The sequence below is a fragment of the Hypanus sabinus genome, chromosome 2 (assembly GCF_030144855.1).
Source record: "Hypanus sabinus isolate sHypSab1 chromosome 2, sHypSab1.hap1, whole genome shotgun sequence".
NCBI lineage: Eukaryota > Metazoa > Chordata > Chondrichthyes > Myliobatiformes > Dasyatidae > Hypanus > Hypanus sabinus.
In genome coordinates, this window is record NC_082707.1 from 13,695,014 (window position 1) to 13,713,089 (window position 18,076).

The 18,076-nt window shown below is 42.5% G+C and overlaps 1 protein-coding gene across 1 annotated transcript; it reads right to left on the bottom strand.

Moving 5' to 3' along the window:
- Positions 1 to 570: 570 nt before the first annotated feature.
- Positions 571 to 7,514, bottom strand: LOC132404238 (extracellular calcium-sensing receptor-like). The gene is made up of 6 exons (XM_059988356.1): positions 7,444 to 7,514; positions 5,838 to 6,168; positions 4,806 to 5,639; positions 4,012 to 4,239; positions 1,579 to 1,702; positions 571 to 1,484 (listed from the first exon to the last, which is right to left on the bottom strand). Exons 2-6 carry the CDS (start codon positions 6,105 to 6,107, stop codon positions 571 to 573), a joined length of 2,370 nt encoding a protein of 789 aa, XP_059844339.1. The 5' UTR covers positions 6,108 to 6,168; positions 7,444 to 7,514.
- Positions 7,515 to 18,076: the final 10,562 nt, after the last annotated feature.

Here is an 18,076-nt window from a genome sequence, read left to right on the forward strand (position 1 = left end):
TTAAGTTTCATTTGTATAACTCATTAGTGAGGATATACATGGAGCAATGTCTCCAGTATTGGTCACTCTGTTATAGTAAAACTGTAGCTAAACTGAAAAGGAATACGAGCATGTTGCCAGGACTCGAGCTTTCGGACAGTTTGGCCAAGTTAGATCTTTACTCATTTTCACGGAAGCGAATACAGCTCGAGCCTATACAATTGCTTAAAATTAGGAAAAGCATGGACAACAATCCTTCCCATGTTAGGAGAGCCCAAAACTAGTGAATATAGATTTTGAGTGAGAGGGGAATGATTGAAAGGAACCTGAATGGCAGCTTCTTCAAAGAGAGTTGTGAGTTTATCGAACTAGATGCCAGATAACGAGAACAAGAAGGTACAATTGTATAATTTAAAAACACTTGGACAGGTACATGGAGTGGCCCAGTATCTGGGGATATTTGCAATTTGCTGGCTTGGCAATAAAATGTGCATGGACTGCCATGGCCGAAGTGTCAGTATCCGTGCCGTATTTCTCTATGATTCTGCAATTCTATAGTGTTAAAGGCCCGGACATACGGATGCGCATCCTTTAAAGTTTCCGCTCATCCACTTTACCCATAATGTGCTTCTTGGTGTTTCTCTCCGGAGTGATTACAATAATAAAACACTTGGGTGCAAAAATGCAGAGCAGCAATCCAAAACTGGAGGCCAAGATTGCAAACACTTCAACCGCCACTGTGTATTTCCCAGGAGAACTCACAGAGGCCGGAATAAAAGTGACCCAAACCGCACAAAAGATGAGCATGCTGAACGTTATACATTTTGCCTCGTTGAAGTTATCTGGCAGCTTCCGCGCCTGAAAGGCGAGGACAAAACAAATGCACGATAATAGACCGATATAACCCGAGGCCAAGTAGAAAGCTGCAGAGGATCCTGTATCACATTCTAAAATTATCTTCTCCCGGTAATATTTAGTGTTGATCACGGGGAAAGGCGGCGCAATGAGCAGCCAAAACACACATATTAAACCCTGCACGGACACCAGGAGGAAGACACTTATCCTCTGCTGTCTTTGACCAAACCATTTCATCCTGTTACTGCTGGGATGTGTTGCCTTAAATGCCGTCAGCACCAGAATGGTTTTGACCAGAACACAAGCGATACACATGACAAACGAGACTCCAAACGCCGTGCGGCGTAACATACAGGACCAGTGTGACGGTTCGCCAATGAATGTGACCGAGCATAAAAAACAGCAGCTTAGTGCAAATAGAAGGAGGAAGCTCAGCTCAGAGTTGTTAGCTTTAACCAGAGGTGTGTCTCGATGTCTAAAGAAGAGACCCGCTGTCAGTCCAGACATGCACACGCCAATCAGAGCGAATAACACCAACACCATGCCCAGGATTTCGGTGAAACCCAGATACTCTATTTTCTTCGGGATGCATTGATCTTTCTGATCGTTAGACCAGTACAGGGGAGGACACTTGATACAGTCTGCCGAGTCTGTGAAAAACAAATGTGACCATTTCATTGTTGAGGGGACACTTCAGGAATCTCTTAGGGTAAATGTTAGATTCCAACATGTATTTTCGTTCACCTGTAGTGTTAGTTATTTCTCCATCCGCACAGGACTTGCAGTCAAAACAGCAAATTGGTTGTCCTTTCCTGGTTATCTTTCTTGTGCCCGGGGAACAACTTTCAGAACAGACTGCCCGGGGAATCTTGAAGACAAAACAGAAACAATATTTTGATATTTTCAAAAGGAATGTACCGTCTGCCTTCCAAATGTGTGGAATTAGTCTGTGACCCTGTTACTTTTACAGAAACAGAGCGTTTGAAACTTAACCTTTTTACCAGTTCCGACAAACACTACATCTAATATTCCTTGAATGTTATCACTTTTCTATACTTTCCAACTCTCAGAGTTGCTGTCGGATACGTATCGAAGATCGTTTCAAAGACGATGAATTGATTGTATTGTGCTCGTCCACGTTCAATACACAGGAGGAGCATAATTAGCTAATTTCCACATCACGTTATCTGTGTCATTCTGTGGTTTATCTTTCAGCCATTAGAAAGATTAGTGCATATTCCCTCTACTTACACACTTCGCAATTCTATACAGCTTTGTTATATAGTGTAGGACAATGCTGAAGCGGTTACAATGTTGTGATAACAAGCCAATGATGGGGTTTAAACATAACCATCATAATACATGTTGTATTCAAATTTAGGTTAGAAAAGTAAAACCGACATTATCGATTGTTACCAAAAAAGCTGCCCATTCGATGTTTTCACCCATTTCGAAAGATTGGTACGCAAGTCATTTGCTATCAACATGGCTTCCCATGGAATGGTTACAAATACAATCCCATTGTCGGGCAATTCGGGATGAACTATAAATGTTGGAACTTTCACAGACATCCAGATCAAAATATGCCTTATTTAAACTTTCACTTTTGCTCATTTTTTATCGTTTTGGTTTCAAATGCAGCGAGATCATGTTGCATTTCTATAAAATTCTGATGAGATCATATTTGGAGCATTGCGTTTATGTCCGGTCTCCTCATTATAGATTTCAAGCGGGAACTTCAAAGCTGGTGTAAAACGTGCTTTACTTAACGCTATCTAGATCAGAAAACATGCCTTTCAAAGAACGGTTGACCAGACTAGAGCTTTTCTCTTTGAACAAAGGATGAGAGGCGGCTTCATAGAGTTGTATAAAATTATAAGAGGCATACATAGAATGGACATCAAGACCCAATATTCAGGGAAGTTATATCTTTTGCCCCAGATCATCCGTTTCAGATAAATGGACGACATTTTCGTGGAGAGCTAGTCATAGGTAGTATTTTCACACAGAGAATGGGAAGCGAATGGAAAGCACTGCATGATTGGTGATAACTGCTAATATAATAGGGAAAGTTAAAAGACTCAGATAGACACAATACAAAAAATAAGAATGGAAGGTTATCGGCAATGTTAAAATTAAAGGGTAGATTGATCGCGGTTTACGTTAAAATGTTCGCACAACGTCGAGAGAAGAAAGACCCGTACGGTGTTGTATTATTCTATGTTCTGTGTTCTTAATAGAAGAAACGCCATCAGTCCATTGTTAAGAAATCTATCACCTCAAATCTCCACGTTAAATCTCCAGAATATGTAATGGGAGAAGTGTTCACGGAGTCACGGACTGTTGACTGGTGTTGTGAGTGTTGGGATGGTGGTGCATCCGTTTTAACCCAATGCAGGAAAGCCGATGCTACAAGCAGCGTTTTGCTGTAAATAGCCTTTCATTTTCCTCATTAGATAAAAACTCCATGGAAACTTCCCAACTTTTTCCATGTTCTCTAGTTTTTATGTAAACGTTTTAACCGTTCATGCTGACTTCAATATTCATAAAAGAACTATTCAAATATTAACCAGTGTAAATTTGAACTGAGAACTTTGAAATTAAAAGAAATTTAGTAGATTTGGAGAGCAGTTTATACGTGTACCGGAGTCCCTATTCTGCCCTGTCAGGGCTGTTTCTATCTTCCTGTTTTTGAATGATTAATTCATTCTATGTCATCCTAAAGCGTGGAATTGCCACTACTGCCCATAACCAGAGGTTCTTGGGTAGCCCGCTGCATGGGGAACACAGAAGTGATGGAATGAGTAACAACTAGACAGGAAAGTCTTGAATTCTTTAGCAATGCTTCATTTTCAAACTATGACGTCTACCTACCTTGTGACTTAATATTTTCTGCAAGTTTGTTATATAGCTTAAGTTTGCTTTAAAATATTACTGAATGGAATTAATGTCATTACCTTTTACTGTACTCCAAAATTGAGTCTCTAGGATTAATGCACAGAATCAACGTGATGACTGGGTTGAAATAAAATCCTTCACTAAGTATTTCAACACCATAATTCAATGTATGTAAGTATGCTTTACTTGTGCTGTTGAATACAATATCCTGGTATTATAACATGGATAATTACAATCTAACTGTTGGCAAAATCGGGCAGTTGGAATGGACAACCATACCTGACGCTTACCACCGCTCCAGACAATCTGATGTAGGTTCAACACAAGTTCTTTACCCGGAGGACCTGATCCGTTGTAATATCCAACTGTCCGAACTTCAAGGCTACCATTTGCATTAATTTTCCAGTTTACAATGTCATAAGCGGCTGTTGGATTGCCTTTCTCATCAAAATGCACCTTCTCTCCAACTTTTGTTGTGAAGTAAATTGACTTCATATAATGGAGGAGCTAAAAATGGAATTAAACAGATTGAGTTAAGTTTCCTGCACATAAGAAGAGATTTTGTCTTCAAGATTTTGTTGTCTTACTTCTCCAAGATATTTCAGTCCATTGAACTATCATAACGTCTCTTAATTACACCTGCCTGGACCGCTCCCCGGCAGCCCATTCCAGATATCACTACCCTCTTTGTGAAGCCTCTCTCGTCTCTTTTAAAATCTCTGTTCTCTTAGCGTGTATCTGCCGTCTAATTTTGGGCTCCCAAAACTTTGGGAAAAGACTAATACAGTCCACCTCATCCATACCCCTCATGATTTCTAGAGTTCACTGAATTCACTCCTCATTCTCCAACACTGCAAGGTATGCAGATCCAAACTGTCCCTGGAACTCAGCCTCACTGTCTACTTGTGCGGCCACTATGAACGAAATGTGCATTTGTAAATCAAGGTATATATTTTTGATAAGTCAGTGCCCTACCGTTTACTGTATTAGTAATACCCTGGTCTGAGTATCAAAATTTCAGCAGCTATATTGAAAGCAGTCTACATTATAAAGGATGAAGTTCAAATCCCTACCTGCCAAGGTTTGAAGGTTGAAAGACGTGCACAAGTTTTGTTCGGGAATGGCCCTTTGCCACTTTCACATGAAAGCATATCGTGAAGCGCATGAGCAAAAGCGTACACCGCTTTATATACAATGTAAGAGTTCCCGTCCATGGTCAGGTCGGTGTAGGCATTGTTGATCTGAAGCAGACTCTCATTTCCGCTACACTGTGGGAGCATGCCAAGTGAACCAACTTCGTTGGTCGCCTTTTCGAAACTGGGAGTACAGCCGAAGGTGGTTTCCCAGAACCCCCGCACTAATGTATTACCGGGAAATCGGGAAGGATGGATTGTGAGCAGGAAGTCCTGCAGCCCTGGAATTTCCTGCGCACGCACAGCAGTTCCGATTGCCCCGGTAAGGAAGCGGCGACCACTATCTACAACGACGAAGTCTGCTGTAATCCATGCCTCACTGCCCACCCACTGCACACCGCTGAGGTTTTGCCGTAGAACCTCTGCAAATAAAATGCGCATTTCGCCAGGTCCGGCAAAGGCCACCACGACCTTTGTGGTCGCCTCCTTCATCACTTGCACTACCCTGGTTATCTTCTCCGGAGAGTCCGTTCTGTGAAATGATTCGGAGAAGGCAATGCAAAGCCCGAAATCCTCAGCAGCTTCGACAAAGGCTCTCATCCCCGAGTTGCCATAGTTATTGTCGCTGTTAACGGTTCCAATCCAGGTCCACCCAAACTTCTGAACAAGATGCACCAGCGCCTTTGACTGATGATCGTCACTTGGGATAGTTCGATGAAAAGTTGGATATTCGTTCTTATCGCTGAGACATTCACACGTAGAAAAGTAGCTGACCTGCATTCAATCAGATAGTTGACGTGTTGGTTAATTTGCGTGCGTGACAGAGCGAAATATTATACATTAAATAGAATGAAGAATGTTCAAACTCTAGAAGATATCAGTAATAAATCTAATTCACTGGTTCTGTCGATTAAAAAAAAAGTTGGTTCCTTTTGCGTCACTGTAGCCACTATAATTTTAACCAAATCTTACCAGTGGTATTCGAAAAGGTCCGGTTGTCCTTGCAACGACGATGGACGACGAGGACCCAGCGCCACCAACGATTCCAGAAATTTGGACAGGCCCGTCACATACTTGATCCACGTACGTTTCCTCCTGCCCATTCACCAGAGCTAGAGCAACCTTTGTCGCAATCTCGGGGGTGTTGCAGTCATCGTGAATCCTGTAACCCAGTGTGACGTTCGGAAGAAGTCTCTCATCCCTGTTTATTTCCTCAACTGTGAAAATCATGGTCTGCAACATGCGGAATCCCTTTAAATCAAAACTGCAAACCACCACAGGTTGGTTTTGGTATTGGAATTGGTTTATTATAGTTATGTATAACGTCATGGATTCAGAGAGTATTCTTTTATTTTCCTAGATATATTACTTTCAATAAACGCTTCAAACTCTCCTGCATCAATAGACAAAACCGATTAACTAAAATCCACTACGCGTGTTGTAGATTATTTCTGGTACAATTCCATGCCATGTTTTAATAATGCCGGACGAACCAGTCATAATGGATCGGGATGGCAAACAATAGGTTTTGTTTTGTTCTCTTTTGGGTTGTTAGACCTAGCACCACCCGGTGTCAATACAGTACTTCAGTGGTTTCATGTTAGATAAATGTCAAAATAGTAAGTCTATCCCTTGATGACTACAGTCATTCAGATACTTTGTTTTGCGAAATTATTACTGTTACAACTACAGATAATGGTGTCCTTTATTTTTTGATTTAATTGACAATATTCAGGTTTCCTGATGTGAACACCTAGTCCCATAACACATTCACCAAACCATCTGAATCTATAGTCACTGGCTAACTCATTAGATACACCTGCACAACTACTACTTAATACCTATCACTTGGCAGCACTTCAACGCATAAAAGCATGCAAACATTGTCATGCGGTTTAGTTGTTCAAGCAAAATATCAGAATGGAGGAAAATGTGATCTCAGTGACTATGACAGTGAAATGATTGTTGATGCCATATAGGGTGGTTTGACTATCCCAGAAACTGCTGATCTCCTACTTCACGCACAAAGTTCCACATAGTATACAGTGATTGGTGCGATGAACATAAAAATCTAATGCGTGGAAGTCCTATGGGTGAAAGCACCTTGTTGATGAGAGACCATAGAGGAGAATGACCAGATTGGTACAAGCTGACAGGAAGGCGAGAATAACTCCGACAACCAATCGTTGCCAAGTGCTGTGCAGAGGAGTATCTATACATTTGCAGCATGTCAGACCTGGAAGTGCATAGGCTACGGCAGCAGCAGATCTCAGCCAAGAACTCAGTGTCCACCTTATTCATTACAGGTGTGACGTAATAATGTGTCCACTGAATGTATCGGCGACAACATTAACATTAATGGGCAGAAAATGTCGGTATCTCGCAACATAAGATGCTTGGTGCAGATTTTCCCATTTGGATTTATCTCGGAGATCAGTGAAAAAAAGTAGAAAACTACTTTATAAAATTTCATCGTAAATTTTTTCTTGAAAGAGTACAACAGAGCGATTAATCAAAGCCACAACCGATCAGATAGTTAACAAACCTTTTACATTTCTTTTCTTCAGTCCGTTTGGTGAATGAATTTATCTGCTGGAAGCTGTTTAAGTGCACAGTGAATAACCCACCAAGTACAACGTCCCCATCCTTAGATATGTTAGACAGTTGGATTCTTTCCCGAAGCCGACAGCCTGGCGCATCTAAACCCAAAGGAAAAGCCGATCCTACCAGGACTCCCAAAACAAAGAGAAACATTGCAGGAATAAAGATAGCGACTATCGAATAGTCTTCTTGTGTACTATTACTGACTCTAAACACGAGTCCGACTTTAAATACGGAAGAAGATATTCTCAATAGGAAACTGCGGCTGCTAGAAAATCACCCAACGTCCCGAGTGAATATAACACTGAGATAAGTCTCATGTGCGAGTCACCAAGTGATCATTTAAGCTGGAAGGCAAATTCCGTGTTGCGAATTAAATACAGTAAAAATAACACATAACAATGCCTCACAGGTAGACATGGGGTGTTAGCTTTCATAAGTCGAGGGATAGAGTTTAAGAGACGCGATGTAATGATGCAACTCTATAAAACTCTAGTTAGGCCACACTTGGAGTACTGTGTCCAGTTCTAGTCGCCTCACTGTAGGAAGGATGTGGAAGCATTGGAAAGGGTACAGAGGAGATTTACCAGGAAGCTGCCTGGTTTAGAGAGTATGGATTATGATAAGAGATTAAGGGAGCTAGGGCTTTACTCTTTGGAGAGAAGGAGGATGAGAGGAGACATGATAGAGGTGTACAAGATATTAAGAGTAATAGACAGAGTGGACAGCCAGCGCCTCTTCCCCAGTGCTCCACTGCTCAGTACAAGAGGACATGGCTTTAAGGTAACGGGAGGGAAGTTCAAGGGGGATATTAGAGGAAGGTTTTTCACTCAGAGAGTGGTTGGTGCGTGGAATGCACTGCCTGAGTCAGTGGTGGAGGCAGACACACTAGTGAAGTTTAAGAGACTACCAGACAGGTATATGGAGGAATTTAAGATGGGTGGTTATATGGGAGACAGGGTTTGATGGTCGGCACAACAGTGTGGGCCGAAGAGCCTGTAATGCGTTCTACTATTCTATGTTCTATTTTCTATGTTCTGTTGCTCTTTACAAGTTTCCCAATCCTCTGGCTTCCCGCTCATCTTTGCTATGCTATATTTGTTCTCTTTTATTTTTATACTGTCCTTGACTTCCCATGTTAGCCACCGTCGCCCCTTACTCCCCTTAGAATTTTTCTTCCTCTTTGGAATGAACTGATCTTGCAACTTCTGTATTACTCCCAGAAATAACTGTCATTGTTGTTCCACTGTCATTCCTGCCACGGTATCCTTCCAGTCAACTTTGGCTAGTTCCTCCCTCATGGCTCCATAGTCCCCTTTATTCAACTGTAATACGACACTTCCGATTTTTCCTTCTCCCTCTAAAATTGCAGATTAAACATCACATTATGGTCACTACCTCCTAATGGCTCCCTTACCTCGAGTTCGCTTATCAAATCTCCTTCATTACACAAGACTAGATCCAGAATTGCCTTCCCCCTGGTAGGATCCAGTACAAGCTGCTCTAAGAATCCATCTCGGAGACACTCCACAAACTCCCTTTCTTGGGGTCCAGTACCAACCTGATTTTTTCCAGTCTACCTGCATGTTGAAATCCCCCATTACTACCGTAGCATTACCTTTGCGGCATTCTAATTTTAGCTCTTGATTCAACTTGCACCCTCTATCCAGGCTACTGTTTGGGGGCCTGTAGATAACTCCCATTAGGATCTTTTTGCCCTTACAATTCCTCAGTTCTATCCATACTGACTCTACAGCTCCTGATTTCATGTCACCCCTCGCAAGGGACTGAATTTCATTCCTCACCAGCAGAGCCACCACTCCCCCACTGCCCACCTGTCTGCCCTTTCGATAGGACGTATACCCTTGAATATTCATTTACCAAACATGGTCCTCTTGCAGCCATGTCGTTGTTGTTCCTACAACATCATACTTGCCAATTTCCAACTGAGCCTCAAGCTCATCCACTTTATTTCTTATACTTCGTGCATTCATGTATAATGCTTTTAATTCATTACTCCCCTCGCTTTACACATCGATCCGTATTGCATTTGGCCATACTCTCCGATCCCTTCCTGAGCTTTCCGGCCCATCAATTCTGTTGTCTTTCTTAACCATTCCTTTTCTCTCTTTCCCTTTAACTCCATCCTTATATTTCCAGTTTGTCTCCTCCCCCCCTCCCCACTTATTACTTTAAAAACACCCGTGTAGCAGTGGCAAACCTGCCTGCCAGAATGTTGGTCTTCCGCCTGTAGGTGCAACACGTCTCCTTTTTACAATTCACCCTCACCCCAAAACAGATCACAGTGGTCTAAGAATATAAAACCCTGCTTGCTGCACCAGCTCCTTAGCCACACATTGAGATCCCATATCTCCATGTTCCTGCTCTCAGCAGCACGAGGAACTGGAAGCAAACTGGAGATACCCACCCTGGAAGACTTGCTTTTCAGCCTTCTTCTGAGTTATCTGAAGTCACGCTGCAGAATTTTTTTCCTCTTCTTCCCGACGTCATTTGTGCCGACATGCACTACCACCTCCAGCTGTTCATCTTCGCCGTTGAGGATGCCCTGCAATCGGACAAGACGTCCTGGATCCTGGCACCAGGGATGCAACGCACCATCCTTAAATCCCACCTGTTTCCGCAGAAACCCCTTTCTGTACCTCTCACTATGGAATCCCCTACTACCATGGCTCTGCCTGACGTCTGTCTCTTCGGCTTTGCTTCAGTGCCAATTTTTGACTCGCAGACCTGTCCACCTCCCAGACTGGCAGTGTCTTCCAAGAGGGTGAACCTGTTTTCAAGAGGCACATCCCCCGGGGTCTCCTGTACCTCAAGCTTCCATCCCTTCCTCATCGTCGCCCCCCTTCTCTCTTCCGGTATCTTCGGTGTAATGATCTCGCTGTAGGTCCTGTCCAGAAAACTCACGTTTCACGGATGAACCTGAGGTCATCCAGCTGCTTCTCCAGTGCCCCAACACGATCCTTCAAGGGCTAGACCTGGACACACTTTTCACAGTTGTAGCAGCCGGAGGCACCAGCAGTGTCCCTGACCTCCCACATCAGGCAAGCATCACACTGAATCAGTTTACCTGTCATCTCTTCACTACCTCTCTCCTTATCCAACTGTGGCGTAGTCTCTTCGCTCAGCCTCCTCATCGAAGACTCTCGGCTTCCAAGACTTCCCTCATTTGTTCTCATAGCTGACAACAGCCTTAATGGTGAAAGTAGAAACAGATGACTAAATAGAGGCAGTAATAGAAATGCGAATCACATAACTTTGAAACAAAATCTCAGCACGTATATTATTGTACTGAGTTCTCGGCCCACTGCCTTACACGGTGAGTTATATCACTCTTCAGTAGGTGCTTTTCCCAAAAGCTCCCTTCCAAAAAGCACGATAGGACGACTAAAACAACACGTCAGCTGAAATGTTTCTTTCCTCGGACTGTTGATCTGATCAGCCATTTTAGTTTATCAGCCCAAACCCCTTCTGCCTATTACCTCTGTCACTGCATTGCACTGTAAACACTTGAACCATTTTTATAATGCTGTTTACATTACAAATACTTGCTGGTATTTATATATTTATGCACATTTTATTCAATACCATGCCTTAAGAGGTTAACTTTATTTTTATATCTTTTATTCTTTGTATTTGTTGAATGTTGTTGCGATTTTTTTCTTGCATGTCCCACCCTGAGCAACACACCAAGGCAAATTCCTAATATAGTGCAAGTAAATATTAATTGTAAAATTTATCCTTGACCTCTAAAGCGGATTCATGACTCATGTCAAAGTTCACGAAAGTATGAGCAAATGGAAATTTATTATATCTTCCTTTGAAAAATTGTCATATCCTCTTATTAACATTGATTTTCCCTCGTGCCAATTTCATTACGTGGCGGGTATGTACCTGATCTATGTAACTGTTTCATTTAAAATGGCATACATTCCGTCAGTAAACCTTTAATAATTCATGTATTCAAAACTCCCAATAGTTTGATATCTCATTCACCTGGTGATGTGTGTAGGACACCGTTTCATTTATTGTATCCGTAATCCTTGTACTTCCTTCTCCCTCGCTGAAGCAACTATTCCAAACTTCCATTTCACTCACGGGAACTCTCTGTTTGCTGGACAATTTCAGCAATGCGTTGGTTCACAGACAGCACTTAAACATATATTATTCATAGAAAAATAATATTCATAGAAAAATACCACCGTGTGACATCAAAATAATGTCTATTAGGTTATTAGTAGAAACATGTCCAATAGACCAGAAAATCAGACAGCCACCAATGTCCTTCACTGGCCTGGTTATCAAAGTTTCGATGCATTGTCTTATGACATCGAAGTAACCATATGGCCTACTGAGTCTTTACTGGCTATTAGAATAATCACACAACCCCAGTAATTTTGATCGGAAGCTATTCTCTCCTATTTCCAATTATTCATAATGGGTGTTTGATGGCTAGCATGAACTGAATGGGCCGAAGGGTCTATTTCGATGCTGCGTCTAACTATATAAGAAATTACCCTTCCACATCCTAACTATAATATAAATTTAAGATTAACTATATATGGCTGAACCAGTTATTTAAAGTAATATTATTTTCCTGTCCCTCTTTCTGAGATACATTTGGATTTCATGCAATACTGATGGAAATGATTAAACTGCAGTAACGAAAGCATCCAATAAAATTAGAAAGCTTCAACATATTGCCATACCTCCTACTTGTCACCGTTCCAAACAATGTTCCTCGAATTCAGCATCACCTGTTGGCCTGGATTGCTGCCCCGCTGTAATATCCAATTGTCCAATTGTAAAGACCGCCATCTAACTTCAGTTATCAGTTTACAAAATCATAACTGGCCACTGGACCACCATTGACGTCATTGTAGACCATCTCCCCTGTTTTTGTTGAGGTATACATATTTCAAGGAGTGAAGTAGATACAGAATTCAAGATGAAATGCATTTATTTATTAAAGGTGAAATATAGCATTTCTTTGGTCCGCCAGCATCTAGTTTAACCTGGCAGGAGAAAAGAGCTTCCAGCAATTTCTCCCTTCACTCTTCTCCCATATTCCCCACTCTGGTTGCCCTCTTGCTTCTTCTCTTCTCTCCTGCCTATCACCTCCTTCTTTCTCGAATGGTCCACACTTCTATACTTCTTCCACCTCTCAGCTCCCAGATTCTCGCTTCAACCCTCTCTCCCGCCCATCCGGCTTCACCTATCATCTACTAATCTGTAATTGCTCCCTTTCCCACTACCACCTTCTTATTCTGGCTTCTTGCCCCTTTCTTTTCAGTCTGAATTAATATCATTCATTTCCATATACACTGCCTAACCTGTTGAGCTCCTAATCATCTTGTGTGCTTTGATCTGGATTCCTGCATCTGCGAAATTACCTATATTTATAGCGTTTGTTTATTGAATCTACATCACACAACATGGAACACAGTGCAGAATAGAAACAGACTGACTGAACGCAATGCCATTTAAACCGTCTATTCTGCTTACATATGATTCATATTCTTAGGGGGTGATATTTTAGGTTCATTAGAAGACTCTTAAGATAGACATATGGATAAAGAAAAGTGGAGAGTTATGGTCTATGTAGGAAAGAAGGGATAGGTTGATCTTGGAGTTGGTGAAAAAGTAGTAAAGGTTTCGGCACAACATTGTGACACAAATCGTCCCTACAGAGCTGTGCAGTTCTGCCTTCGGTGCCCTGCATTCCAAATTGAGGAAATATTGTTTCTGCATTGATTAAATTTGTATGGGGGCGTCAATAATGGGACATTGTGGATAGCGTGAAGGGCTGTGAGAGGTTACAGCGGGACATTGATAGGATGCAAAACTGGGCTGAGAAGTGGCAGATGGAGTTCAACCCAGATCAGTGTGAGATGATTCATTTTCGTAGGTCAAATATGATGGCAGAATATAGTATCAATGATAAGACTCTTAGCGGTGTCGAGGATCAGAGGGATCTTGGGATCAGAGTCCATAGGACACTCAAAGCTGCTGTAAAGGTTGGCTGTGAGGTTAATTATGGCATACGGTGCATTGACCTTCATCAACCGTGGGATTGAGAATAAGAGCCGTGTGGTAATGTTACAGCTTTATAGACCCCATTTGGAGTACTGTGCTCAGTGCTGGTCGCTCACTACAGAGAGAAAGTGAAAACTATAGAAAAGGTGCGAAGAATATTTACAAGGATGCCACCTGGATTGCAAAGAATGCCCTATGAGAATAGGTTGAATGAACGTAGCCTTTTCTCCTTGTAGCAACGGAGAACGAGAGATGGTCTGATAGAGGTGTATAAGATGATGAGACGCATTCATTGTGTGGATAGTCAGAAGCTTTTATCGCGAGTTGAAATGGCTAACACGACAGGACACAGTTTTAAGGTGCTTAGACGTACGTACAGATGAGATGTCAGGGGTAAGTTTTTTTACGCAGAGAGTGGTGAGAGCGTGGAATGGGCTGCCGGCGACGGTGGTGGAGGCGGATACGATAGGATGTTTTAAGGGACGCCTGGATAGGCACATGGAGCTTAGAAAAATAGAGGGCCATGGGTAACTCTAGGTAATTTCTAAAATAAGTTCTGATGTTAATATTATGTCTTTCTGGTAACGGGATAACCAAACTGTACACAGAAAGCAAAGTACGGCATCACCAACGACTTCCATGTGCAAAAATATTGACCGTATTCCTAAACTCCACCTCCTGACAGATGAAGGCGAGCTTGCTAAACAACTCCTTCGCCCCATTCTATACATCCGCGAGCACTAACAGCGAAACTGTACTTCTACTTCAATGTCACTCTGTCCCACAACTTCCGTCGTCCCCTGCCCTTAACTGTACAATTAATACCCTGGTTTGAATATCCAAAATCCATCAACTGCTTTAAAAGATGTCTTAAAATGGATCAAGTAAAAACCATTTCAGATCTTCCGTGGTTAAAAGGTTGGAAGACGTACATCTGGGTTGTTCGCGAATATCCATTTGCTTATATCATGTCTTGAAGCGCACACCGCTTTATATACATCGTAAGAGTTCCTGTTCATGATCAGGTCTTTGTATGCGTCGCTGATTTGATGCAAACTTTCATTTCCACTGCACTGCGGGAGCCAGCCAAGTGGTTTTACAGAACTCCATCCCTAATGGATCTCCGGGAAAATTGAAATGGTGGACTGTGATCAGGCAGGCCCTCACGCCAAGAATTTCCACCGCATGCACTGGAGTTCAGAATTTCCCTGGTAAAGGAGCGCAGGCCGCTATCTACACCAACAATTTCCTCGACAATCCACGCCTCACAGCTTGGTCACTGCACGCCACAACGGTTTTGCCGCAGAGTCTCGATAAGTAGAATGCGCATTTCAGCAGCTTCAACAAAGGCCGCCACAACCTTTGTGGTTGCCTCCTTTATCACTTGCACTCTCATGGTGATCTTCCCCAGGAAAATAAAAATACAACAGTAACAATTACGGGTGGACGGCTTTCTGCCCCCACCCCCCACCCCCCCCATCGGTCTCTTTCCCAGGTGGAGGTTTGGGGAAAGCACTGCAGATATGCAGGGCAGGTGGGAAAAAATCCCACCCGCGGACGAATTCTGTACCCAGATTAGACGGTCCTCTGGCCAGCGTCTATTCTCCGGAATAGAGACGGCTAAAACCAACAGCTGTATGTAGGTATAAAAAGCAATACCCCTTTCACTTTACCAATGGAGATATGTCTATGGACTGCCTGAGGATCGCCAGAGCATGCATGGAGCTAGCGCTGGACATAACAGTCTCCTATCCGATAATGGTGCTCTGCTGAATAGGCAAGCAGGCACCAGGAGACCGAAAAAGATAACAGCTAACATTCAAAATATCCCACCAACACAATAGGGTGCCACTGCTGCAGGTATGTCTCAGAGCTGTCCACTTACAAATAAGATCTTTCAAGTAGTTAAAAGAAGAATGACTGCCATGAAATAGTCATTGGAAATAAATACGTTCCCAATTCCTTCCAGTAACGAAGTGAGACTGACATGACAGCATAGAAAGAAAAAACTTTATCAACAGTTTATACCACAATATCCTTTCAGGCATGTCAATGCACGACGAAAAGCAGATCAACGCAGATTGATATCTGAAAAAGTAACTTTGTTCCATAATAATGCTATACAAGAAGGTAATGAAGATGCTTCTCCGCGGATCGCCGATGAAAATAGAATTTCTTCAAAAACTGCTCCACAATTTGAAAGTAATAAAAAAAACGTAGATGGAGAAACCTACGGAATCCTGATGACGAGGCAGAATTTACAGACAAATTTATCCTATAACTAGCATCATACTAACAGAATATATAGAGCACTGACCCAGCAAAATACCATAACTAAAAAATCTAAAATAAAACGCGTCAGCAAAATTTGCTAAAATTGTCAGTATTCTCAACTGTAATATTTTACCGCATTATTTAGGAAAACTTGAAAGATTTAAATGCAGCATTAATAGCAGTGCAGGGTAATAGCTCCGATATAGAGGTAATCATTAAGAGAAACTTCAAACTTAGTAATGTCATGACAACACTAAAAGGGTAGAAGAGAATAAGAAGTAAACCTGAAATTTAATAGCAGAAAAGCCCGTTTAATTGAGGATAAAATGAAAAACCCGAGCAAAAAAGTTAAGATAAAAAGCTTAGGAATTATAAGGTCCATACAATGTCAACAGAACGAAAGCACTGTAGAATGTATTGATACACTAAAACAAAGGCCGGGGCATATAAATCAATACTAAATAGATACATGAAATGCGCCAGACGAACTAAACAGAACTATTATAACAGACACCACGAACAAAGATTGGAACAAACTCTTATAGTGCCTGGCCTCTGAAAGACAGGACGGGTGGAGGAACCACTTGATGCTGGCAGAGGTCGTCCACGATACTTTCCGGCATTGGGCGCACGGAATGGCACATTTCGAATGCCAATGTGGGTATTCTCCGCCACTCTTTCTGAAATAACAGGCCGACTTTGGGGTCCCTCACCCTCATCCAAATGTGCAGACAAAAATGGATGAGGGAAAGAGTGATTTTGCTGGACTCTACCCGGAACGCGGAGATCAAGGGGAGCCAGAAGAGAAGACAGGGACCTACTTTATAGCCTGGGCAATAGATCTGGCTGTCCGCTCATAAACTGCTTCTCCGAATGCATTCCAGGAAATTGACGCCCAAATTCAATGGAAGCTTCAAGATTCTCATTAAAATAAACCGGCTGACCTACACCTTACAGCTCTTCAAGACCCACAATATCAATCTAATTTTGCACACTTCCAAGTTTAAGCCTGTGAACGTCAGCCCGTTAGCACCAAAACGATCAGCCCCGCCGCCATCCAGGTTTGTTGATGGAGAACAGGCTTTCCCCTTGAGAAGAACTTTGGACAAGTATTATTTGAAATATTCGGCAATATCTCGTGGCCTGGGAGGGTGTTGGACCTGAGGAGATGTGTTTGCTGCCTGAAAGAGTTTTGTTGGTTCCGGGTGCATCCATGACTACAATCAACTCTCCAAGCAACCGGGGCCATAGGGGACGTGGTCCTGTTACGACGTTTAGAAGCACTAACTGTCAGGAGTAGGCATAACTGGCTAGCCACTTTAAAAAATCAGGAGAGTCCTACTAATTGGCCATCATGTTTTGGGCGCCAAGTCCAAAACATTTAAGAAGCACCTGAACTGAGATTCTGTTTTCAATCGTAACACTACTCGTGATTCCGTCAAGTATTTGTTTTGTGATCCGATTCTTGATCCAGTTTGAAATCGTACATCGATCCTTTTTTACGGCTGTCAGAGGTTACAAAGGGACATTGATAGGATGCAAAACCGCGCTGAGAAGTGGCAGATGGAGTTCAACCAGGATAAGTATGAAGTGGTTAATTTTGGTAGGTCAAATATGATGGCAGAATATAGCGTTAATATTAAGACTCCTGGCAGTGTAGAGGATCGGAGGGATCATGGGGTCCGAGTCCATAGGACACTCAAAGCAGCTACGTAGGTTGACTCTGTGGTTAAGAAGGCATACGGCGCATTGGCCTTCATCAATCTTGGGATTGAGTTTAAGAGCCGAGAGGTAACGTTGCAGCTATATAGAACCCTGGTCAGACCTCACTTGAAGCACTGTACTCAGTTTTGATCGCCTCACTGCAGGAAGGACGTGGAACCATAGAAAGGGTGCAGAGCAGATTAACAGGGATGTTGCCTGGATTGGGGAGCATGCCTTATGAGAACAGGTTGAGTGAACTCGTCCTTTTCTCCTTGGAGCGACAAAGGATAACAGGTGACCTGATAGATGTGATGAAGGTAATGAGAGATATTGATCGTGCGGATATTCAGAGACTTTTCCTCCAGGATGAAATGGCTAGCATGAGAGGGTATACTTTTAAGGAGCCTGGAAATAGGTACAGAGGAGATAGCAGGGGTAAGTTTTTTTTTACGCAGAGAGTGGTGGGTGCGTGAAATGGGCTGCTGGCGACGGTGGTGGAGGCGGAAATGATAGACTCCTGGATGGCTACATTGAGCTTAGGGAAATAGAGGGCTATGGGTAAAGCCTAGGACTAGGTA

What these genes read in the sequence shown, in the direction of transcription:
- LOC132404238 (XM_059988356.1), bottom strand. Translation starts at nt 6,107, where the DNA reads ATGTTGCAGACCATGATTTTCACAGTTGAGGAAATAAACAGGGATGAG. An exon ending in GACCTTTTCGAATACCACTG is followed by an intron (nt 5,640 to 5,837) that starts GTAAGATTTGGT and finishes GATTGAATGCAG; the next exon opens with GTCAGCTACTTTTCTACGTG. An exon ending in CAACCTTCAAACCTTGGCAG is followed by an intron (nt 4,240 to 4,805) that starts GTAGGGATTTGA and finishes TTCCATTTTTAG; the next exon opens with CTCCTCCATTATATGAAGTC.